The sequence below is a fragment of the Desmodus rotundus genome, chromosome 2, assembly GCF_022682495.2.
Source record: "Desmodus rotundus isolate HL8 chromosome 2, HLdesRot8A.1, whole genome shotgun sequence".
Lineage (NCBI taxonomy): Eukaryota > Metazoa > Chordata > Mammalia > Chiroptera > Phyllostomidae > Desmodus > Desmodus rotundus.
The window spans coordinates 97,778,458-97,803,115 of NC_071388.1; the positions used below are offsets into that span (position 1 = coordinate 97,778,458).

Sequence of the window (24,658 nt, forward strand, 5' to 3'; positions counted from 1 at the left end):
GTTCAACCAATCAGCTACAAAGGCATAGTACCTCCTTATTCCTGCATTTCCCAGCTTTATTCTTGAGATAACCCCTTTCTTCTGTGTAACCACAGGGTTGTGGAAAGGCAGGCAGGGTGTTATGAGACCCATGTTTGGGGTTTACTGCAAGTTTGGAGGCTGTTGAAAGGAGGTGGGCTAGGCCAGGCATCACTCACGTGCAGCAGCTGGGATGATGGAGAACGTAATACCAGGGTAAGGGAGATAAGAAGGCTGGGTCCAGTCTCAGCCTGGCCACCCAGAGTCTGCCACCCTGAGTCTAAGGTGTGTGTGTGACATGGCCACAAAAGGCTCTTTCTACCTGGGTCTTCCCCTCTTCATTCTGCTAACGCTTTCACCTAAGAAAGAGTGACTGAATCACCAGCTGAGGCGAGAGTCTGATTTTGGTCTTAGCCACATTCTGATTAGATTTGCTTTTCAACTAATTTTGCTACAAGGAACGCCAGCTGGGCTACAGAGCGATTCACTGGTTCAGAAATAGTCCCCGTGAGATATCAGATCACTTATCAACAGGCAACTGTTTGCCTGGTGGGAGGGAGTCTCCCTTGAAGACTGCACACACAGGTCTCAGGTAATCATCAGAAAGTAGGCAGCAGAGGACATACAAAGACAAGGGAAAAGCTAAAGGAACACATCACCACCAACATGTGCGTTGGATCCCAAAGACTGTACTACTGGACTCCCACTGATCAAACTGGTCAGAAGGTCACTGTCACTGCTCCACGGGAGGATCTATGATGAGGACACACTCAAGGACTCTTGCAGGTTTGTATTTCCTTGGGGTCTGGCCATGGGAGAGGGAGTCTCCCTTTCTCTAGGGCTGACCAGTCTTTGGCCCCCAACTTCAGATTACCTTAAAGTACTTGTCCAGGATTTCACTGTAGTTGCTGCCTTTGGAGAACCAGCCATCTGGAATGATCTCTGCTTCTAGCCATTGGATGATGCGGCGCCGGAGCTCATCACGGTTGGACTGATAGCAAACGACTGCGGGGCAGGGAGAGAGGCCAGTTGAGTGTCATCTGGGACTCACTGTGTGGAAGCCCCGTGCCTGGGGCTCTGAGGCGTCATCTCACTGCATTTCCACAGCGCTCAGGGAAATGGGACGATTGCGCACATGTTGCAGAGGAGTCAACCCAGGGCATGTACTGGAAATATCTGACCCAGGATTCAAACTCATGTCTCAGAAAAATATATAAAGATCAATAATACTGGAAAAGAGAGACCATGTTGCTTGGGTGAGAAAAAAGGGAAGAGCAGCAAAATAAAGGACATTTTCATTAACTTTATGAAGTTGAGAGGGAAAATAATCAACAGAGCAACTCTCTTGCCTCAAAGATAAGCTGAAATAATAAATGAATAAAGGAGAACTTTGCAATTCTTCATGCCACTGGATTTCTGATTCCCTCCGTATAGCTTTTCTCTCTCTGAGCAGCTGCATACATCAAAACTTTCTTCCACCTAAAATTTACACTGCTGCATCATCCTTTGTTACACACAACAGAAAACAAGGCCAAGGAAGGGCCAGGCTGAAGCTGTGTGAGCCACATGGAAACAACAGGTGGGGCTGAGAGATGGGTGGCTGGGGAAGCAGAGAAGGGAAAGACTTGGCAAAAGGGAATTCCTGGAAGATACTATGTTAGGATGTGAAAAGGGCACTGAGCCAGTAAATGAAAATCTGGGCACTTTCCCCACTCTGCCACTTTTTATCTGTGTGATTTGGGGAGGAAATTCACTTGCCCTCCCCGAGACTCAATATCCTCATGTATAAGATAATTACAGTAAGACCTACCTCACAAGGTTATTGTGAAGACTTAAGGAAAAATATGTGCTAAAGGAGTCTGTAACTATAAATCATGATGAAATTTTACTTTTTATTCATAGAAAATCACAGAATAAATCTTACTGGCATTTCAAATTATCTCCTTTCAAAAAGTTGTGCCTTTTGACTCTGCTCAGCCCATGACATCAGCATGTCTTACAGAGCATTGGAGGAAGGACTCAGTGGCTTTCTTGTCCTTGCAGTTCAACCACTACTCAGAAAAACGCAAAATGCAGTCAATGTTCTGACCCAATTCAAGTGGCAAACAAAAAAGTAAAGTTTTGCAGCTTTCTGAGCTATGTTGAAGAGCAACCAGTTGTGGGTCACTGGGGCTGACACATAGAAGATCTTGTGATCTTCAGCAGGGACTGTGGGACATGAAATTTCCGTCATGAAAAGAATTTCCTCCCTAAGATGCACACTGCAGAAAAACAGGCACTCACCGGGGCTGGCAGAGGGACTTATAGATTTCTTCTCTGAAAGACAAAAGGAGAAGATGCATAATGCAAAGTAAAGAAAAAAGAAAATTTCAGTGTATTACTAGAATTAAAGCTGCCCCACATTAAGGGAGTAACTTTGTCATCATTTTGTGTTAAGCCTTTGCCTCCTATTCTTCTTACAAGGCCCAAGTTTAGGGGTCTTTTTCCTGCTTTGTTTGACAGTTTCAGGCCACCAAGGTCCCTCCTGGTCTCACATCTCGTCTTGTTAGGTTGAGGTGTGGAGGAGGTCACTGGGACTTTGATAATTCATGTGGAATCACTGTGGACATGGAAATGGAGTGGAGACCAACATGTGGGAAACAGCTTCTTATTTCTCCAGGGAAGTTCAAGGCTGAGAAAGGCTAGGCAGGGGGCTAAGGTCTAAAGAGCAACAAGCGTGGGACTCTTATCCTAATGACAATGGTTTGAGTGTAAAATGCAGCAAATATAATATTACCAGGTACCCGATTTTAAAAGCAAGGAAAAAGTGAAATTTACCTGCTTTTTAAAAGATACAGAATGCATTTAAACACTTCCTTACTATTACTGATTGCTGATGTGGCCCCCTATCCATTATCTAGCTGCAGACAGAGTTGGAAGCCCCCCTGAGGGTCTGATGCAGGAAACCCTGGGCAGAGGCCTGGGCCATCCCAGATGAACCAAGCAGGTTCATGAATGCCAGGAGGATACACCTCCAAGAACCTCGGTGGTCTCCATAGTTGGGTGCTGTGGTCGGGGTGGAAAGGACTCCCAGAACCTATGCCACACTGCTCTGCTCCCTGGCCCCCCGCAGCTGCAACTGGGATGTGGTGGTGAGAGCACTCCCTACCTTTGCAGTGTCCATCATAGTCAACCTGGATTTTGGATCCCGTGAGGCAGGCATCTCGATGCAGCTCACAGTGGTTGAGATAGGTCTTGCCGTTGCTGCCACACACAGGCCTCTTGTGAGGTTTGCATTGCTGAAACAGACCGGCAGAGGGTGTTCGTGCAGTCAAGGGTGCTGACACACACAGGAGCATGCACACACACGCACACAGAGCCATCTGGTGGAGACTCCCCACCAGCAGAGCTGGACTCTACCTAACCAGGGCAGAGGGAGCCTTGGCTCTGGCACCTGTGACCTACCCCACTCAGTGTTGAAGATGCCTTATCACTTTGCAGCCCCACATGGCCCTGGGTGCTGATCCGGGTTCAGGGTCATCTTTTCTATTTGGTGAAGATACAGACCCCTGCCGCACCCCCATCAAATTAGCAGAAGGGTGTTTTAATTAGAAGTAAGGAATTTGGATTTTTCTTCACTTTGTCCTTTATAGGAAGTCATTCAGTGTATTTGGATAATGTACGATCCCTTAAAATTCCAACATCCTATGGCACAAAACAGCCAGAGCTGAGAGCTCAAAATGTGGAGACTGAAAGGCAGGTAAATGCCCCAATTCTTCAACTCTTCTGGGGCTGAACCATAAGAATCTTTGCTCTCGTGCTTTGTTTAGTATTTTGGGGACATTTTATTTTCTCCTAATCTTAGACCTCCTGTTGTGCAACTGGGGTAGGGGTGCCTGGGTCTTTGTGAAGGACTAGAGTCATTACGAACAGGGAAATGGACTAAAGTTCACTTGGCAACTCAGGTCTCCTTTGCCTATTTAAAGTGCCATGGTCACAGGCAAGCTCAGTTTCTTAAGACTTTTGCGGTTTTTGAAAGGTGAGAGAGGGAAGCAAGTTCAGCTCAGGCCTAACAAAAGCACTAAAGCAAGCAAGAACAGATGCAGCAAAACGAAACCCAGACCACTGGAGCTGGGAGGTAACCCAACCTTTCCAATTAATAGGCAAGAATACCAAAGCCAGAAAGATGAACTGCACCTAATCAATACTTATTACTGAGTTCTATGTGCTGGGCACTGGGCAAAGCCAAATACGGTCTCTGTCTTCATAGCATCCAGGGCAACAAACTTGCTCAAAATCACACAACTGTTCGTGGACGAGGTGAGACCAGAGGCCAGGTTTCCAAACCCTAAGTCTGGGCTTAAGCCACCACACAGTGGCCAGGACACATCTAATGAGGCCCTGCCAGCGTTCCCAGCCTACCTGTTTTTCAGGTTTCTAAACTGGGGGACTTCCTGCTGGGGCAATGGATCAGGACCCTTCACCTGGGGACTAAGTCGGGTGTATTTATTTGCAGAAAGACAGATTGATTTTGACAGAAAGTGGGGAAAGGGCACACATCTAGGTTAATTTTCTTTGTGTAAAGGGTGAGAACTTATCAGAATCCTGCTTAGGAGAGAAGTATTTCTTGAAAGCTCACTTTTTGCTTTTTGTAGTTCATTTCATACCAAAGCAAACCTGAAAACCTGCATTCTGTCTATTTTAAAAAATGTGCATATCTTAGCAAGCCCTAGTGGGAATCAATCCTACAGAAATAAAGACAGCAACAAAGATGTTATTATTTAGTGGGAAACAAACTAAGTGTCCATCTACAGGAAAATGACTACATAATTCTGGTTCTTTTTTACCACTAAATATTAAAATATTAAAAAATGAGTTAGAACTATACATGCTGGTCTGCAGGGCTTTTCATGATATATGAATGAGTACAAAATGCAAGTTGCATATATACATATCTATATATATATGTTATGATCCCATTTTTGTATAAAATAGATGGAAACCCTATGTATTTATAGTAGCAAAGGGAAGAAAATGTGGAAATATATACCACACTGTTAACACTGGTTAACAGGATTTGAAGGTTATGCAAAGATTATTAATATTATTTGTACAAATATCTGTACTTATTTATTTTGTAATTTAAAAATCTCATAAAGCTAAATGGTTTTTTTTTTAAAAAAAGAAAACATATCTCTACATTCACATCTGATTTTTAACTCCTGGGATGAAAATTCTACTCTGTTCAAACAGGGTGTGCCTTCATAGAGATGAGGAAATTGTTGATACTGCTGTGCCAGCTGGCAGATCCAGCAAGGTGGCCACACTGGCCTTGGTCCCTCTCCTCTGGCTCCTGACCTCAGCTCTTACCTCGATGCAGAGGCAGGTGGGCTCTCCCTTCTCTGTGACTGCACATTCCCGGCCGGCTCCACAGAACACATTGGCACAGATCTTGGATTTGCTCCTTAGTTCTTCCTAAAACACAGAATCATAAAGAAAACCATGTCACTGAAACAAGCTCATCTTGGGATAGGCCAATGGTGGTGATTATCTTTCAAGCCCAGGGCTCGGTCTGGAGTCAGGGCTCCTGGTGTTGAAGGGTCCTGAAGGGCCAGAAGCTTCCCCAGCAGCCAGCACCAGCCTTGCCAGCACTGCCCCAGCCCAGGCCACCTCTGAGTCCCTAAGATTCTTTCTTGAAGAGCAAGAGCTCCTTTCTTGCACACTCCCTTTTTTCTAATAACGTTTATCAGGTAATATAATATTATCCATTATATGCCAACATATGCTAAGGAATGGAGATACAAAGGCACAGTCTCTGTCCTCAAGAAGCTCCATGATGCTCTGAGGAAACACAAATAAGAGTTCTTTACAACGCAGTATGTTAGTGCCAGGGAGCTGGAGGGGAAGAGGGCGAGAATCAAGAGACACTCTGACATGGGAGGCTTTAACTGATTCCCACAGGATGAGAAGAACAGATCAGGCAGAAACGGAAACATCAGAGAGAAGGACGGATGTCTATCTGAAGGACCGAAATCTCACTGAGCAGGGTTCAAGGCCGGATCACCTCAGACGGCGCACAGACAACGGCTACGCCCGGAGCGCGGTCTCATTCCGCCCCGCCCACCTCTGCCTCGGGTGCCCCGCCCACTCTGCCTCAGCAGAAGCTCCTCAAACCCACCCGGGCCAGGATTCCTGCTCAGACCGCGCGGGGACTGAAAGGCGGGAGAGGGCTCTAATTCTGTGCCTCTGGGGGCTCTAATCTGTGCCTCTGGGCCGCCGCCCACTGGGGTGGCGTTGCCTGTGACAAAACCAACAGAGGCGGCAGGGGCTGTGAAGGGTCGCGGGACTGGCCGTAGTAAAGGTGGAGAAGAAACTACGATTCTGCTCTTCCCGTCACGTCTGCTGTGCCACGCGGGGAACTCACACTCACAAACTCACTTCTAACAGTAAATTCTTATAGCTGGTAAAGCTTTTTCATCCAAGAATAAGTCAAAGCAAAAAACAAAGTAGATACTGAGAGCTGAGGGGCTATGCCCGATACAGCCGGTCGGCTGCCACCGGGAGGCTGCTTTGCAAGCTCCAGATTATTATGTTCTCTCTGAGCCGGCTTGCCCGTCATACACGGCCCCCATTGGTCTGGAAACTCTTGCCACGCTCACATTTCATTGGTTCACATGCTGTTGTTACGCCCATTCTTTTTGGATGTTGCTAAGGCGAATTCAATAAAGCTGGCAGGCAGGATAGAAAAAAGGAAGTAATTCCCAGAAGGCAGGGAGGGCTACAGAGCTGTTGTTTCCTAAACCGGGAATGGAGATAAAAAGAGAGCACATTCCCCACGCAGAGCAGCCCTCTTGGAAACTGTGTCTGGGAATAGAAAGCAGATCCAAAAAGGAAGAAGAAAAGGCTATCACTAATATTAAAAAAATCTCAGATAAGACTCTTCTTTCCCTTTCAGGAAACAACCCGCTAACAGAGGGGTACAGACAAATATATAACCCTCTGTGGGTGTGTCGCACGACTTACAGACACATACACAGATGATAAAATGCATGATGGGACATATGCCTACACTTAAAGACACAGCTCCACAACCTTAAGCACTTAGTTAGCTGCATGCTGTAACTAGTCACTTTAATTCTTTGAGCCTCAGTTTCCTTCCCTATAAAATAGGGATAAATACCAACCCTGTCCTGTGAAGATGAAATGAAATAATATATTTGGAATTGCATCATAAACTGTAAAACAAACTGCCTACGAAAAGTGTTATTGATGTCTTGCCTCTTTTTAAAAATCTTATGTTGTTGATTTTAATGCGTATTAAAAATAAAAGCTTTTAGTTATAGTTTGAATTCAACCCAAGTCATTTTTCAGAAATAGTTCTCAAAAATACATATAAAATGAGATACTCTTTATTTAAAATATAAAGACTAAATACTTGAATAGTACAATTAAAATTTTTGAAGTGTTTTCATACATATGATTTCATATTACTGTGTGGACCTCCCTGAAAGAACATGTGTGTTATTAACCCCATTTTATCGAAAAGAAAATTAAAGATCAGAAAGGTCAAGTAGCTTCCCCAAGGTCTCATAGCTAAAACGAGGGGAGCTAGGTTCCAACCCAGATCCTTAGACAATAGATGATTAAGCTCCCATTTATAAATATATGCCACCCTGCTAAGAGATTTTTATTATACATTATCCTTTTTAAAAAATTGCATTGATTGATTTGAGAAAGAGAGAGGTTTGTCCCAATTATTTATGCATTCACTGGTTGATTCTTGTATGTGCCCTGACTGGGGATCGAAACCGCAACCTAGATGTGTTGGGACGATGCTCTGACCAACTGAGATACCTGGCCAGGCCCTATACATTATCTTCGTTAAGCTCTACAACAGCACCGTAAGTTCAACATCATAATTATCCCCATTCTACAGATGAGAAAACTAGGCCATATCGGTTTAATAACTTGCTAGCCAGTAGCAGAATTAAGATTCTACCAAACCTAAAGGAAAAGTTCTTTTAGATTTATTTTCATACCCCAAAGATTTAAGGTTAGGGAAATTATAATGAGGATGTGATTTGCATAATTAGTAAATGTCAGGAGAAAGTGCTTAACACTGTGTCAGAGAGTTAGATTTGAATTCCCACATCCCACCTCTGCTCCTTAGTTGCCCTGGTAGTGGGCAAGGCACTACCTTTAAACCTCAGTCTCCTCCTGTATACAGGGAGAACCCTGCCTGACCCCTACACAGGCCATGTGTGGATTAAATGAGATGTACCGCATGGAGCAGAGTGCCTACCACACAACTGAAAGTGGCGGTGATTACAGTGCAAAACTGAGTTTCAGACAGTTTTTCCTCTGAGATGCTGTTACCACTTCGGGCTGCCCTGTCCCCACCCGTCCCCCCTTGCACCAGAGTGACAATACTGAGAGCAGGACAAACTGAACAGGAAAAATAAAATAAAGGGCCTACCAAGCCCTGTTTACCCTGTTTGGAGACCACAGAGAGATGCTAGTTACACAAGCATTCCTCTGTGCAGGTGGCGTATCTGTCAATAGGTGGCAATCTCTCTCTTCGTCTAAGAAGCCCAGAGCCGCAATGCAGCCCTGGCTCCCACAGCCCCTCCCAGCTCTGCCTCCCTGCAAGGTGCGGTGGGGACGTGGAAGACTGGGGCGGGTGCTCCACAGGCACGGGCTGCAGGAACCAAGAACTGGGGATTTGCCAACTTGGGAAAGAATGTCTTACCTCAATCCCTTATGATCCTCCCCAATTCTTCCTATTCACAGGCACGCTTTAGTGCAGAAATCAACAACAACAGACATTTTCTCCCAAGAAGTGGTTTCTTTGTGCGACAGAAAGCCCTTCCCCAAGCCCCATCTCCCCTGGCAGCAGGAGTGTCGGGAGCATTCCTGAAGCTCCTGGGAAGTCTCTTAGGGTGGTAGGTGGTTTTACCCATCTGTTAAGTGACTGAGTTTGAATGGGGGAGAACATGAGATGTTCACGGCAGGATCAGGCTCATGGGTAGGGAGGGACGTGGTGAAGGGGAGAGAGCTGGGGTGGGACAGCAGGTGTTGGGGAGCAGGTCTCACCAGCTGATCTGAGGGACTTCCCGTGGATCTGATGGGCAGTGAGACCTTGGGAAGTTTGGAATGGGGCTGGTGACATGATGAATGTGGTGACTTGCACCACTGTGTCTAGTCCCTTCCAACTTAGAAATTCTGACTCCAAGTGTAGGGCAGCCTGGAGGGAGAGAGGCTGGAGGCAGGGAAGCCTGCCAGTGTAGGGCAGAGATCTTGTGGGGGGTGAATAGCTGAGGACCAGATGCTAATATTAATTAGAGCACCTATGACTGAGTGAGGCTCTTCACAGATATCTCTGTCCTCAAAACATTCGTGCAGACTTCCATATTTTTCGTCCCATGTAACAGACCGGGAGGAACTCAAGATTCAGAAGAGCTGTGTGATGTACAGAGGCCATATAACTAGTGGCAGCTGAGTCAGGATTCTAGCACAGGTCAGCCTGGATCCAGAGCCTTGATATTCCTTTACCAAGAACAGTCAAGGGAGGGAGCTTGAGAGAGGATACGGCTACAGGGGCCAGCACAGGGAGAGGTCACAGGGCACTACGCAGTTCTCATAGATGAAACAGAATTACTTGCTTTACCACCATAACAATTTTAAGAATTAGGTCCCAAGGCTGTAGAAACTCATCTACGTACAGGTAACCATACAAGGCATATGAATATTCCCTAGGAGGGTGAGGTCACGGGTATACAAACACATCAGTTTGAATGTAACTGTCAGTGTGATTGATTGGGGAGAGGGGGTGTGTTCTGGAAGTTTGGACACCCTGATACATTGATAAAAATCAACAAAATACTTGCTTCCGACAGAGAAACATCAGGTTTCTAGCACGACCCATCTACACCATCTCCCGACTTGCTTCTATGTTGTTCTGATTATGTGCTGCAAGCCATGCCCTGGGGATTTGGGGTCATGGTTAATTTTCACAATGTAAACTCCTCTCTGTGAAGACTGATGGGAACATTGCTGACCTTTACCAGGAAAAACTTCCTCTCTGAGCAACAACCTCTGCATGGTAATAAGTGATACTTTACATTTGTACCAACAATTTTGATACGTCTATAGTTTTTACTATCATTTTTGATTTTCAAAACCTTTGAGGATAGGCAGGCAGGGATTATTTCTCAACGCCCTTCCAGATATAACATCCTACAATGAAGAAGAAACCGAGACTCACGGACGGCTGGCTACATGGGACTGATCCAAGACCTCATGCGGCCTGGCCTGAGGTCCCCGACTTCAATCCAGCCCTCTCCACTAAACCATTTTGTCTTGGATCCAAAGAAATGGGAATTAATTTTGCACCTGAAAAAGCAAGTTATTTGCAAAACCACCGCTAGAGGTGATAGTGTGTCTGAGTCTCTCGGTTGACCGGCATTAAGTCTGAACATAAAATACGCTTTGAATGTTTTAAAAAAGTCTTCTGAAGTAAAACAATTTCTGGAAGAACAAAGTGCTTTGGCAGGGGAGGGAGACTATAAGCAAAGGCATAAAACTGCATCTTAATATACCATCAATCACTAACATGAACTTGGTTGGCTCTGTGCCTTCCATCCTTTTCCTCCTTCCCAACTTTCTTTCTGAAAAAAATAAAAACAGCCCTTACATATGCCAAGGTGGAATTTTGGCTCCAATTGCCACTGTTCTGTGACAGAGCGCCTCTGTTGACGTGAAAAAGGCTCTCCTCGCTTTGCCAGAATTACTCATGGAAACTTCACAGCTATACCAAGGCCCCTCAGATTTGCACAGCAACATGGAGCTGGGGACAAAGGGACTCACAGAACTGTGGAGAACAGGAGACCCCAGTGGGTTAGGTGGGATGCTGGTTACTCCCGGGCAGCCATCCTAGAATGGAATCTAGTGGCCCAGGCCTGAGAAAGCCAAGGAGAAAGCAAAACCACTTCAGGACCTTGCCATCTAGCTGGAGCACCATGTGGCTTTGCTCAAATTCTGATTCCTTTCTCTGAAAAGAACATGTGGGTGCTTTCCCATATTCCAGGGAAAGAGGAAGGAGTGGTGATTTCTAGCAGATGTCCTGATGCATTTGGCAGTAGGCACTGCATTGCAGGGAGTGTCCCCCTATGTGCTCACAACCTCATCTCGAGTTTATGCACCCAAGCCAGACCCTGGTTTTGTGGGGCCTGAAGCTGAAAAAATCTGAGGGGTCCCTCTTAAGAAAAAGAATATGCAGCGATGACTGCAATATTGGGCACAGGGCTCGGATGGGGCCTTTCTAGTAAGAGGTCTGAAACTGAAGCTTAATTAGACTCGCAGTCAATCTGACCGTCTATATCCTATATTTTCTTCCTAAATGGGAAGGCTTTTGCCCCTTTAGTCTATTAGTCAGAGCCTTATTTAATATACACATGTATAGTTTATCTCAAGTAGACTAAGTGCTTGTACATTTTGGCTTCCCACAGAATCACCACACTGTCCTGCCCGAGAAAATGCTGAATGAACATTTTTTTACATTAACGATCATTTGGTATCCATTCAGATTAGTGTCAGTGTCAGTAGCGAGTGACAACAGCATTCAGGATGTTTGGGGAAAGGCGTAGCTGGGCTTTATGACATCAACGTAAGGGATGCATCAACCAGGAGGATCAGCTTTAAGATTCAAAAAATCTCTTATGGACCTGTTGTTCAAGAATTATCCAATTCTCCTTTGTATTAATGTCTGTGCTCAGCCTCTACCTGAGCTTACGGGATAACAGGCTACTGACACTGTTCACTCATGTGATACCGTATCGTGTGCCTGAAAATTACTACTTTCAAATTTCAAATGGGACGAGGCTGTTTATCTTAACCATTGCTGTTATTATTTTACAGATTCTGTCACATTCTCTCAGTGTCTGTCTTGTCAGACTGAGGGACCTAAGCTGCCCCCTTCACGGGGAAGCCCTTTCTCTGTAACGCCTTCCCCTCCACATAGTAGGTCTTTCTTGAAGTGGCCCAGATACAGCACAGCAAACTGGATGCTCGGTTTCTCTATAACGCTAAGTTCAGTTTCTTGCAGTGGCCCTGTCCAGTCCTAGCAGAAGTACACAGCAGCATTTAGTAAGCGCCTATGGAGTTAGAAATATGCTGGGCACATTCACAAAGGACTGAAGATAATCTCATAAGGGTCTACGAGGTCGGAGGGCTCTCCCCTATTGGCAGTGAGAGGACTGCGACTCCAAAGTGCCGCCAGCACTGGAGGAGGAGGTTTCTGCTCTTACCCCTTCAGGTCACGGCCCGCGCCGATGAGCTGGGGTGTCTCCCCAGGGAGTGCCATGCTGTCTCCTCCAGTGACTCCACTTTGACTGAAACACTCCCCAATATCCATCTACACTCCTCAGGTACCCCTGGAAGTGCCCAAGTTATCTTATGAGTCATCCAAAAGAGTGCTTTTGGCAAGTCCCTGAGTTTCGCAGTTTTATCTGTTAGTTTCTTCAGAACACCTGGGTGGAACCTTTTTACCCAGCCCCCTTTCTGCTCCAAATTAGCCTGTTAGGTTTGAGCACAGTATTCATTTTCCATTCTTCAACTGTCTGGCTAAGACTTGCCCACTTTGAAGGACAAAGTAGGGATCTAAATAGTCCTCCAGTCTTCAGTAAAGGATGGGGCAAGTAACTCGAACCCATCAAAAAGCATATTTGCCGAGTGCCCATAGTAATACAACAAGAATAATAATAGTCTGTGACCAGCGCGGCGCAAGCTCTACAGCACAAACTCAGAAGCAGGGGCCTCTGCCTTTGAAGAAGTTTCTAGCGTGGTCAGGGGGATGAAACTAACACACACAGGCCAACGCCGCCCTGAAGGAAAGGGGGCAGACTCCACGAGGTGCGGCTTCGTGGCCCAAGCGGGACTTGAGCTGAGCCCTGAAGAATGGTAGGATCTGGATGGAAACCCTATAGGTTTTGAACAGGAGGGTTTTAAGAAGTTTGGCGGTGGTACGTGGGAAGAAAGGGGTGAGGAGGAATTAATTGGAGACACAAGGAAATCAGTTAGAAAGAGGCTGGGTGATGAGTCTCATGTAAAGGGGTGGTTAGGATACAGAGAGAGGAAGGAATCCAAGAGAAGTTTCTAAAGAACAAAGAAATCTGGCAACATACCAGACAGACTTAAGGAAGGAGAGACTCTGGAGCTCTGCCAAGATCTTTGACTTTCAGGGCCTGGAAGGTTGCTGGTGTGTCCGTCAGACAGGGAGCCCTGGGAAGGGCTGTGGGGGGAGAGGCGGCAGTGACGGGTCACTTTATGGGCATAAGTCTAAGGAGACGCAAAACATTCCACTGACAGTTGAAAATAAAAGCTTGAGATGCACATCTGGCCATCATCCATGTAGGAGTGGGAAATGTGGCCAAGAGAACAAATGAGCTCAGGAGGAAAGGATGGGAATAGAGGGCTGGGGTGGCTGAGGAGAGGAAGGGACAGGATGTGCACGGAAAGGAGCAGGAGGGAGAACAGGTTGCTACCAGCCCGCACGGGTTCTTTGTGCAAATTGGAAAAAGCATCTTCTCCTCTAGGCAGACGCAACAGCTGGCCAGGTTACAGGGTTCGGCAAGCATGGCGCAGGTTGGAATTCAGGCCCCCTCCCCTTCACGCAGCGAACAACCAACTGAAGGCTCCAGGGTCAAAACAGCCAGGAAAGCAGAGTAGGTGCGTTCAGAAAACTGGGAGCAAACCCAGGAAGTATAGAGCTCCGAGAAATGGTTGATGAATGCCATTGCATGAGAAATGATTTGGCAAACATTGGGATGAGACTCCTCCTTCCCAACCAAAAAAGCCTTTAAACCTCTGCTAAAACCTGAACCAGTAACCCAGAGGGCAGACCAGACAGCGGCAGTGAGCTTCTGTGCAGGGAGAGCTGATGCAGAAGCCTGGAGACGGGCTCTGATACATGGCTGTCTACAACACAGTGTGACTTAGGGCAAGGTGCTTGACCTCACTGGTCCTCAGTGTCCCCATCCATAAAAAAGGGGTTGTACACGATGCCAAACTCCCTTAAATTGTTAGAATTCTCTTAATGAGGAAGCACAGGAATTTACCATTCGGATGTTTCCGAATACCCAACTTTATTCTCCCAGGGAAGCTAACCCAAATGCCCAAACTAAAGAGAATGTTTACATGTACAGCCTCTTAAGGGTATTTCAGGGGTTTTGCTGGGTTTGGTTGGGGAAGTAAAATTGGCCTTCATAGTCAAAGAATTTTCATAAGCAATGCCTTTCACTCCCTCCTGGACCATGGCAGAGGAAATCAGGTGAGCAGTAATGGGACCCCAATCGAGTGGCCTTATTTCACTCACCAGTTAACTGGCTGGAATCCTCTACTCCCCTAGAATGCCATTAATAACATTTTTATTCTATTCGTGTTTGCCTTGCAAGAAAAGAAGGGAGAGAATGGTTAAAGGAAATTCACATGAGATTCACAATTCTTCATTCCTGCCAAGAACCTGTCACTGAAGTATGTCTGGGACTGCCAGGACTCACATTTACTCAGCATTCATGGTCTAATTATTTCCACATGTAGTTCAAGGAGAATGGTTGATTAAAAGTTAAAAAAAAAAAAAAAAGAAAGAAACCTACACACCTAAATCCCAATACTCTCAACTAAAGAAGGGAGACAGTTCTAGGGCAGCTGTGGGAGAGTGTCCCCTGCAATGCCTGCCACATCTGGACCAACATTCCTGCACATGCTCAGCACCCGAGCAAGCCAACCTTCCATCTCTCCTGGCTTCCCAAGCCCAGAAGATAGGATTCACATTCACAGGCTTCTGAGTGGAATGTAAGATTTACTCCCCTGCTTTGGTGGGAGGCAGGTGAGACATGGATATGGAGCTACGAGTTCTCTCTGTCCTTTCACCCCATGGTCTACTGAATTTAGGTGGACCCTGGGTAGTTCCTGATACACATACCTACTAGGGAAGAAATCTGCTGTGGCAGAGAACTTGGGTACTTTCCCTGAACTGGGGAATAGTTCCTCCATATCTGTGGCTCCTTTCTATCATCCCAGTTTGCACCTGGCTCCCCTTAAAACTGAAGGCTAAGCTGCCAGTCTCAATGACATTCACATGACCTAGCACTGATTCAAATGCCTGACACTGTCACCTACTGGCATCTACTTGGCCACATTTAACAAGGTCTTTGTCACGTGGTTTAGAGTCTTCTTCCTCTCTCCTGTGTAACTTCATTATTCATTTGGTCTGAAGATCCTTGGCCTCCTCACCTCCGGTAACTCTCTGGCTACAAGGAGCTTCTGCTGTGCCCGTGGCTAGCGGGTAGCCACAGCATATTTAAGTCACAAGCAGACTAAAATAAAAAGTATAGGATTCCTGAGGTTCTACATTTTGAAATGGGAACTCATTACCCTTTGAAAATGTCAGCACCGGTAGATATTGTTCGATGTTTCTTTAACCTTCAGATGGGCAGAGTCCTACAAGACCGGCTAAAACGATGCCAACACCTGGGAAGCCTGACTTACTGTCTGGATCGCACGAACTCTTCCCGTCCTTTCAGGCTTAGCTCAAGTTCCACCTCCCCCTCCTTGGTTCCCTGTTCCTTTTGGTCAATATGAATTCCTTCTTCCTTTTCTGAACTTTCATTCTACTTCGTCTAAACTCATCTTCATCACTTTTTAAACAATTTTAATTCACTGTACAGATTTTGTCTTCCCAGCTGAACTATACATTCCTAGAGGACAAGCATTATGTTTCAGAGTTCTTTTGTGGGTCCCAGCATAGTGCCCTGTGCTATTAACCAACCTTTGCTGAAAGCATAAAAGGGCTCCCGAATCACACCGCCCTGAAGACTCGGGCAGAAAGACAGACTCTGTGCCAACTCCTCTCCTGGGCTGCCCCCTTCCAAGATCAGTCGTATGGGGGAACTAACCTAAAGACCCCACCTTTCTCCACCAGGCCATAAATATTCAGCCTGAAAATTCACTAATTAGAGATTGTCTTAGACCCACAGGAAGACATTGGTGGTGGTGTGTGCATGTGTACGTTCGTTGGTGAAGTGGACACGGGAGCAATGCAGGACCGAAATGACTTCCAGTCATTTCTTTTGTCCACCAGCAATGTATAGCTTGCTGACAGGGCGAGGGAGTGAGAGTTTGGTGGAGGAAAACAGAGTAGAAGGTGAGGTAATGTGGGAATGAATGTGAGGTACCTTGGAGGAAGGCAAAAGTGGATAAGACTTCAGAGTATAGGGTGGTGGCCCAGCCAGGCAAAAGTGGAAATGAAGAGAAGCAAGTGAGAAGAGGACAAGAGAAATTGTGAAAATGGGCTTATTAAGCAAGGCAGCTGTTTCGTGTTAACTCTTCTTAGGAACCCACCCCTACACTGTCCTATGAAGTATAAGGGAGGCCAGTTGGTCAGTCTCCCTAGACCAGAAAAAGCAGCTTCTTGCCTTGCTCTACTCCTCCCCACCCCCAGAATGTGTCAGGGTCTCCAACTACCCCCCTCTGGCTCATCCTGCTGTGGGCTGCCAGGGAAGGATGAGGATTTAGCTGTGCCCAAGTGGTTTATTTGCCCTGGGGCTGGGTACCTTAAAAGGAACTGTGACATCCAACCAAGAGCTAAGACAATTTGACATGTGAAGGGGGCCAGGGTGGTGGGCGGGGACAGCAGGGAGGTGGGGGATGACTGGAACAAAACGGAGCAGAGCGATCCAGAGACGGGGAACAGCAGAGCAGAGTGAGCCTCCACCTTAAAATACATGGACAAAGCCCTGGGAATCTTTGGGGGCACTGTGGCTGCGAGGCAGCTGTCAAGTTTCTGGCATCTTGGCAATTATTCTCCAGCCTAAGGAATGCAGAAGGGGTGAAAACCCAGCAAGAAACTCCAGGCTAAATGAAGTCTCCATATGTGTGACTCGGTATGGTTCTAGGAGAGGCAGACAGATGCAATTAGAAGTTCTCAGACACTGTTGCCATGGCGACTGCTGGCCAGGAGAAAAGTGGGGAAAACCAGGAGTCCAAGGGATAGTCTTCCAAAGAAACGCCAGAAGCAGGTGACATTCATCACCCTCATGTTCCATGGGCAGGGCTTGCACCTCCAGCCTGCCCTCTCCCTGACTCTCTAGGACCCCCCCCCACCCAGCGCCCCTCGCCCCCCCAGATATACATCCAGAACAATTCCAAATGCATATGAAAGGCTCGCTTTAGATGGCACCCAAAGGAAGGAATTAGGGAGGAGTCAGACTCTTGGAGGAGTACGTGTAGGTGGCGCTGTTCTCTGCGTGGTCTTCAGTCCCAAAGCTTTCTAGATCGGAGTCTGAGGGATCAGTGAGGGAAATTGCAAGCTTAATTTACATGTCACCATGGGGCCCAGTTTCTCTATGTGGGGGGTGCCGGATGGGTGCTGCAGGGCAAGCAGAGCTTTGTGAGCTCGAGCCGGAGAATATCTGAGTTTAGGAGGGAAACCATGTATTTTATCAGCCAAACTGGGACTTTTTTGAGAGTAAAGAAGAGCCTTTTAAACAGATACACCGGACAACAGGCAAACTATGACACATAGTCACCTTAATTATTAGGCTAAGGGAAAATGATTATTATTTTACAGAGTGGGAATTCAAACGATGTCTATGAGCCCCCAGAAACCCAGCTATAGATTTTGCCAACTCGGTTTTTCTGGGGCAGGCATAACCTAGGAAAGATGAGAAACCCAATGAATGTGCTACTCTGGGCATGGCCAATCTCTTGCAGACTTAATCTCCATTCATTCAACCACCCCATGAGGATATGGTGGAGTTCTGCTGCTGGGGAGCTGGGAAACCTAAGCAGATGGGACCACTTTTGCTTCAAAATCTTGGTCATTACAAGCCCTTTCAACTGCTTCTCTAAAGACAGAATCATTTATTTATGTCATGCATTGTTGCTAAAGGGAGCTGTTTCTCTATTAGTTTAAGACAATAATGTGGGCAATAGAGTGGGATCATTCCCCAGCAGAGAAAGCTACTAAATCTCCCCCTGAAGAGGGGAGGCTTTCGGGAGGGCATTTTTACACATTCCAGCACAACTGAACCAAAAACAACGGCTCAGTGATCCTGTGGTCACGAAACGCAGGGAAAGGTCAGACTCTCCCAGGGAACCAGCAGAAATGACTGCATTTTAGGCATAATGTAGCCAGCCTAGAAATTATGAGCATGTGGTTCAGCCACAAGCTCAGTTACAAAATTGTAGGATGTTTAAAGGGTAAGGCCCACCCAGGGTGCATTCCTAGTATTTTTTCTGGAACTCCAGGAGTCACAGCCATTTGGTAGGAGTTCCTGCCAGATACTTGGCGACCACAGCTGGTGGTGGCCCTCTTCTCTTAATTCTGGCTAAGGGTTTGGAGTCACTGGGGCCAACCTGACTTATTTACCTGCACCTAAACCCAGACAGGTCCTGGAATGTGGGGCACAAATCTCTGAGCTTAATGTGGAGTTTCCCCAAGATCCCTGGGTGGCAATGAGGGGCTCCTTAAAATCTGTAAACATCCATTAGCACCCACTGCTCTTGCTGGGCGTGCATGTCAGGAATTGTAACACTGACTGCAGATCCCCCGGACTTGAATAATGCAGTTTTGAGGAGTGTAAACCTCTCTGGACAGATTAAGAACTATATAAAATTAGTCCCTTTGAAAAAAGCAATACTCCCACCACAAATTAATTTACATTTTTTTTATCATTGTCCACAGTGGCACTGAACAAGACCTATTTCCAAGGAAGTAAGCAGTATGTGGGGCCAAGAAGCAATAAAATGCCAAACATCAGGCTTGACGATGGGGCTCAGGGAGGACGCCGCACAGTGCGTGTTCCCACGCTGCCAACACTGCCCATGGGGGAAGGTGGCGTAAGTACATGGAATTTTAAATAACAGAACTCAACCTGTAAAAGGTAACTCAAGACAATGCGTGGCTAAATGCAATGTGTGGTTGAACGGCAGGTGCCTGGAGCAGCACTGTCCAATAGAAATATGATACCAGTCTCATAGATAATTTAACATTTTCTTCTTTAAAAATGTTTATTTATTGATTTTTAAAGAGAGAGAGGAAGGAAAGAGAGAGAAAAATGCCAATTTGTTCTTTCACTTATTCATGCATTCGTTGGTTGCTTCTTGTATATGCCCTGATCAAGGATCGAACCTACAACCTTGGTGTGTCGGGACATAGTTCTAACCAACTGAGCCACCTGGCCAGGGCGATAATTTAAAACTTTCTAATGGCCACATTTTAAAAAGTAAAAAGAAACATCAAATTATTTTAGTAATTTGTTTTATTTAAGCATAGATAGCCAAAATATTCCCATTTCAATGCATAATCAATATTAATGAGATATTTTACACGTTTCTTTTCTATTAAAAGTCTTTGTAATGTGGCATGTATTTTACACTTACAGCACGTCCTAATGGGACTAACCGTACTTCAAGAGCTCAACAGCCACTTGGGGCTGGTGGCTTTTCCTACCAAATAGCACGACTCTAAACAGAAAGAGTAAGACTTCAACCTGGGATGCTTTACAAGCGCTGTACATCACTGAAGTTAACAGATATCATCTGGACACATGGCCAGGCAGAATACTGGGCTGCATCTGGGACCAGGACACCGAAGCAATGAACACCCGACCCTTTGACAGTGGGCAGATGCCAGGTGCACTTAAGTCTAATTCTGGCTCTGTTTTCAATGCCTGTGACGTTGTAAGGAATGTCTCCTCTGGTCTCCTGTAAGGAAGATAAAATGTTTCCCACCTCCTGCCATTAAGACTCTACATGGTTTCTCTCATGACACAATGATAAGGGGCCAATTAAATTACATATTTGGAGGCTTCTCTTAACTGTTTAAATACTTATTTTTTTGCATAAAAGTCTACGGACAAATTTGATAATGAAATGGCTGTTTCTCAAAATATTTTTAAAAAATTTTCTTGGTTGAACTGCTACACTCTGTTGCCACCAGCTTTCGATAACATTACACATACACACTCTCTTAGTGCCTTGAGATTAAAGTCGAGGAAAACATGCACATTTTATTCTTCTTCAGACAGTCTTGCATTACCTCCTCCAAGCCGTTGGACAGTCACAGCTGGGGCGAAGGAGCTGTAAAACCTACGTGTGCTGGCCAGTCAGGCCTTGGCTGTGACAGGAGGCCCTCCAATGAAAGACTGACAGGTACCCTTCTCCACTGGAGCAAAACTCCCTACTTTTGTAGAGATGAGAATCCTGTGACACTCCCAAGCCATACCAACAATGCACAAAGATCCCCTTCTCTGTTCATCTTGCTTTCCCCCAAGGACTACATTAGAAATGCTATACAATAACCCACTAGCTTAGTGGTGAGTAACAGATTATCTATCATTCAGGGTAAAAACACTTCCAAGTACGCAGCAGTACAGTTCTCAGGGCTCTGTTCTCCTTCATTTTTAACTGACTAAACACTGGAGAAATGCCCCATATTCAGCTGGTTTAGGTTATCCTGACTCCATTAAAAAAATGGAGCAACAGCCTACAAAAGTCTGGAAGCTTGGCCTGTGGGTCAACTGTAAGAGAGTTCAGAGAATAGGGCTGCAGGCAAGTGGGGGACTGGCTCCCTGGAACTGCACCCACTGCTGACCACTGTGCCTTCGGAGGAACTTTCCCTCGGATGAAAGTTTTCTTTGAGATCTAATGTGTTTTACCCATACTGGGGACATCACAGTCACCATTCAAATGAAACAGAAGACAGAACAAAAGCAGAGGAAGGATCCCCCCAAAAGTAAAGGTCTCAGCAAATGGTAAGGTCAGAAGACAAAGTGACCAGAGGCTTGGAGGCAAGGAATCACCAACTACAGAGTTTAATGCTTTATTTTACATTCCTTGGGGTATCAGCTTACTCCCAGAATGATGCCCAGTGACATCAGAACTGCTGATAATTTACTATTCTGCGAGCCTCTGCTTAAATCTTGACTTCACCTGGAACTGAGATAATCAGAAACCAGGTGTCAGACTAAGCTAGTCCAGCAATACTACCAAGTCCAAGGTTAAGCAAAGTGCCGACGGGCAAGTACTGTTAACTATCTTCCCAGCTGCACAAATACTTGCAGAATCCAACACGGAGGTGGCTGAGGTACAAAGATTACAGGCAGGATAACATGAATCTTCTCATATAACATAGCAAACATTTGGATTCATTAATTAATCCATTTGGCCAGTGGATTGTTTCAACAAATATTTACCGAGCATCTATCACAGGCTAAGCTCACTTCCGGCGATAGGTATTCACTGGTGACCGAGACAGAGGAGGGCTGTGTGGTGAAGGGGTGCATATCATACAGGGAAGACGGTGAACAACCACAAACCATAAAGCCATTTCAGACTGCGGCGAACATTTGGAAGACGTGTGCCAGCAGGTGTTGGACAGAGACATCGGGTGCAGGGCACCACCTGGACTGAGTGGTCAGGAAACTTCTCCTGAGCTTAGACCTGAAGAATGAAAGGAGCAATTCAGACAGAGAAAAAATGGCAATGGCTCTGAAGCAGAGTGGAATTTGTTACGTTCCTGGAACTAAAAAACGTATGGCTGTGACGCAGGGTCCAGCAAGGAGACCAGAGAGAGGTCAGCTGAGAAGAGCAGCCCCCAGGCTGCAGCATGCAGGGCCTTGTAGGCACAGATAAAAGGTTTGTATTTTATTCACAAAGACACAGGGGCCACTGGAGGGTTTTACGGGGGTGAGTGAGGTGATTACAAAGATTACTGCTCAGGCTGCTATGTAGAGAAGTAAATGGAAAGAGGCAAGAAGGAAACAGGGGAGAGCAGCTAGGGTGCTACTGCAATAGTCCAGGCCCAACACGATGATGGCTTGGACCAGGGCGGTGGTGATGGAGACCAAGAAAAGTCAATGAAGACATGATATGTTCTGAGAGTAGAGCCCACAGGACTTGCTGGTGGACAGGGAGAGTGAATAATCAACAAGAAGATTCCTGAGTACTTCAAGCTGCTATCCAAAAAATCCCAGCCAGTCCCAGGCAGTATATGTCACAGCCACGCCAGCGGTCCAGTATGGAATGCTCCCTTGGACTGGCCCTGGGGTCCAGATAAGTCCCATATCTTCTTGATGAAACTGAGTTAGTTCAGGCAAGTGAGTTCACTTACCTAAAGCCCACTAAGACCTGGGGTCAGAGGTAAACAGCCTCTGCTTATGGAAATCTGTCCAGAACTGACCTATGTTTCCAAACCATTCACGGAATTCTAGTCTTGAAATACTTATGGTATATTTGGAAATGGTGTTCTGTGGTGGAATGTCTGGAAAACACTGCTTATAATACTTTCCTCCTCGAGAGGAAAATACTTGTATAGTGCATGTGAACATTGTAAGGCTCTGAAAGTGCTGAGACTAAAAATCCATTTAACCTACCACATACATTAGTATCACTCACGCACAGTTTGAGAAATACGGATCTAGGTTCTGATGTCTCTCCTGTAGTTCTGCTGTTTCCTGGAATGGAAGGGAAAACAAGAATGGCAACTACTATTTATCGAGCACTTACCTTGTGTAAGGTACTTTAGATTATTATCTCCTTTGCTACACACTATGTACAAGTGATGTGTGAATTTATAGCTTGTACATTATTGTTTGCTTTTGTAACTTTTGATTAGACTATATATTCACTTAACAAAAGCAGACATATGTCTTTTCTGACGATAAATATCAGCAGTATTCACTCACAGTATTTCCCCCATGAGGCTGCAAGACAAAGACGAGAAATTCTTCGCTTTACCCCTCATCTTCATTTACTTACCCCACGACAATTAACAGGGACAGTTTCCCACCCCCACCATGCCTCCCTCCTCTTCCCCTGGTCCTCCTCATCACTGTTTTCCTTCTTTCTATTTACTCCGTTCATTTCTAAACGAGAACTATTTTGGGATGGTTCATGTGCTTTAAACACCCCTGAGCTTAGAATCCCTAATTTTTGTCTCTCCCTCAAAAGAACTGTCACGGCTTTCCAAATATGACTACTGTCACCTCTAAAACCACAGACTGGGAACCCAGAGCCCGTAATAACCCTCAGCTATCAGACACACACAGACACTTCATCTCCTAGGCAGAGAGAGGACTTTCCTGGAGTTAAACAACAGATCACTGGGGAATGAGGAGGTCTTCATGTTCGAAGACACTGTAATGCAAGTAATTACGGTCACTAAATGACCATACTATTTACACAGGGCAAAATAATGGTGGCATTGCCTAGAAAAACAGCCCAATCACCAACTGAAATACAGCCGCTGGGGAGGAACCCAGCTTGTTCACTAATCCGTGTAGCAGTTGGCTGAAGCAACTTAAGCAGGAAATGAAGGGCCTTCTATCTGATCAAATGTGTAAAGGGAATTCAGAGGGGAAATTCATTTAACTAAGCTGTAAAATGACCAACACAGCAAGGTTAACAATCCAGAATGTTGGTTGTTCTTAAAGGATTTTATACCATCTTTAAGATTTCTTTATTTTTGTCTTTAAAAAAAAGGGGGAGTGCCTAAATAGGGCATGTAAAAAACACCTACAAAAAATAAGTTTTATAGTTTCTTATTATCATCCAGGTCATATTAGACATGTTCTCCTATAGTAAATAAAAACACAAAGATTCTTTTCCAGTTGCATCTCTCATAAATAAAGCTGTTAATTTGGCAACTGTCCTTTCAAGTTGAAACAATATGGCCCACAAATACCTTAGGAAATTTTATTAAGAAAAAAGTCTGCCGTGAGTACTGAACTCAATATACCCAACGTTTAGCAAAGACTTGAAATGTCTGGCCTCTACTCAAAAACACTTCCCAATCCCCTTCTCCCTTCTAGACTTGTCCTCCCAAAAAGGAAACTGAGAAACCCCCAGAGAATTCAAACCTACAGAGGTGTCCTTGTGCTGGGGTGCTCTTCAACCACGAGCCAGCCCATAGTGCCACGCAGAAAATGACTCTTCTGTTGAACAGGACACAGACACCAACTAATGCAGAGAGTGTAAGGCTTTACCCTAAAGTAAGTAGCTAAACCAGGAAACCTGCTTCTTGGTGTGCGGTTGCTGGTAAGGCCAAGGCCACACAGGATAAGAAAGGAAAGAAAAATGCCAAGGATAGAAAACTAGAAGTGGGGTCGGGGAACAAAGCATAAATGGACACATTCCTGATTTTTAGGACTCTACGGAGAAGCCAGGTGAAAATTTTCTGCTTCTGACATAGACCTCAGCCTGGTCCCAATTAATTGTAGCATCATAATAATAACATATAGAGGAGTCAGGGTGGGGATACCATCGGAGACGCGAAGCTGAGTGTTCTGAGCATTTGAGAATTCTGCCTCCATCCCAAAGCAGGTTTTTGTGGGCTGGGCTGAGCCCCCGAGAACCACACTGGGCCCTCCTGACGGGGACCCTAACAGTGAAGGGAACTCAAGTATGTCTGTGTCTGCTCAGTTCAACAGGTTTTAGCTGCTTTCACAAAATTACCACACATATAAAATTTACACCGAAGTTTAGATGAGCCTGGCAACAGTCACCAGAAATTTCTCTGAACTGTCTGTCTTTGAGTTCTTAATCCACTTTAATTTTTCTCTGTTGCAAATGTTATGCCACAAACGTGGGTCCTTCCCCATAA

At 45.6% G+C, this 24,658-nt stretch overlaps 1 protein-coding gene across 1 annotated transcript in view; it reads right to left on the reverse strand.

Moving 5' to 3' along the window:
- The window catches only part of FSTL1 (follistatin like 1), a 58,600-nt gene that overhangs the window by 20,356 nt on the left and 13,586 nt on the right, over nucleotides 1–24,658 (reverse strand). Inside the window, exons 3-6 of the mRNA XM_053918414.2 lie at nucleotides 5,368–5,472; nucleotides 3,167–3,296; nucleotides 2,302–2,334; nucleotides 893–1,023 (exon numbers count right to left, since the gene is read on the reverse strand). Coding sequence (XP_053774389.1) covers nucleotides 893–1,023; nucleotides 2,302–2,334; nucleotides 3,167–3,296; nucleotides 5,368–5,472 — 399 coding nt within the window. The remainder of the gene's footprint in view (nucleotides 1–892; nucleotides 1,024–2,301; nucleotides 2,335–3,166; nucleotides 3,297–5,367; nucleotides 5,473–24,658) is intronic.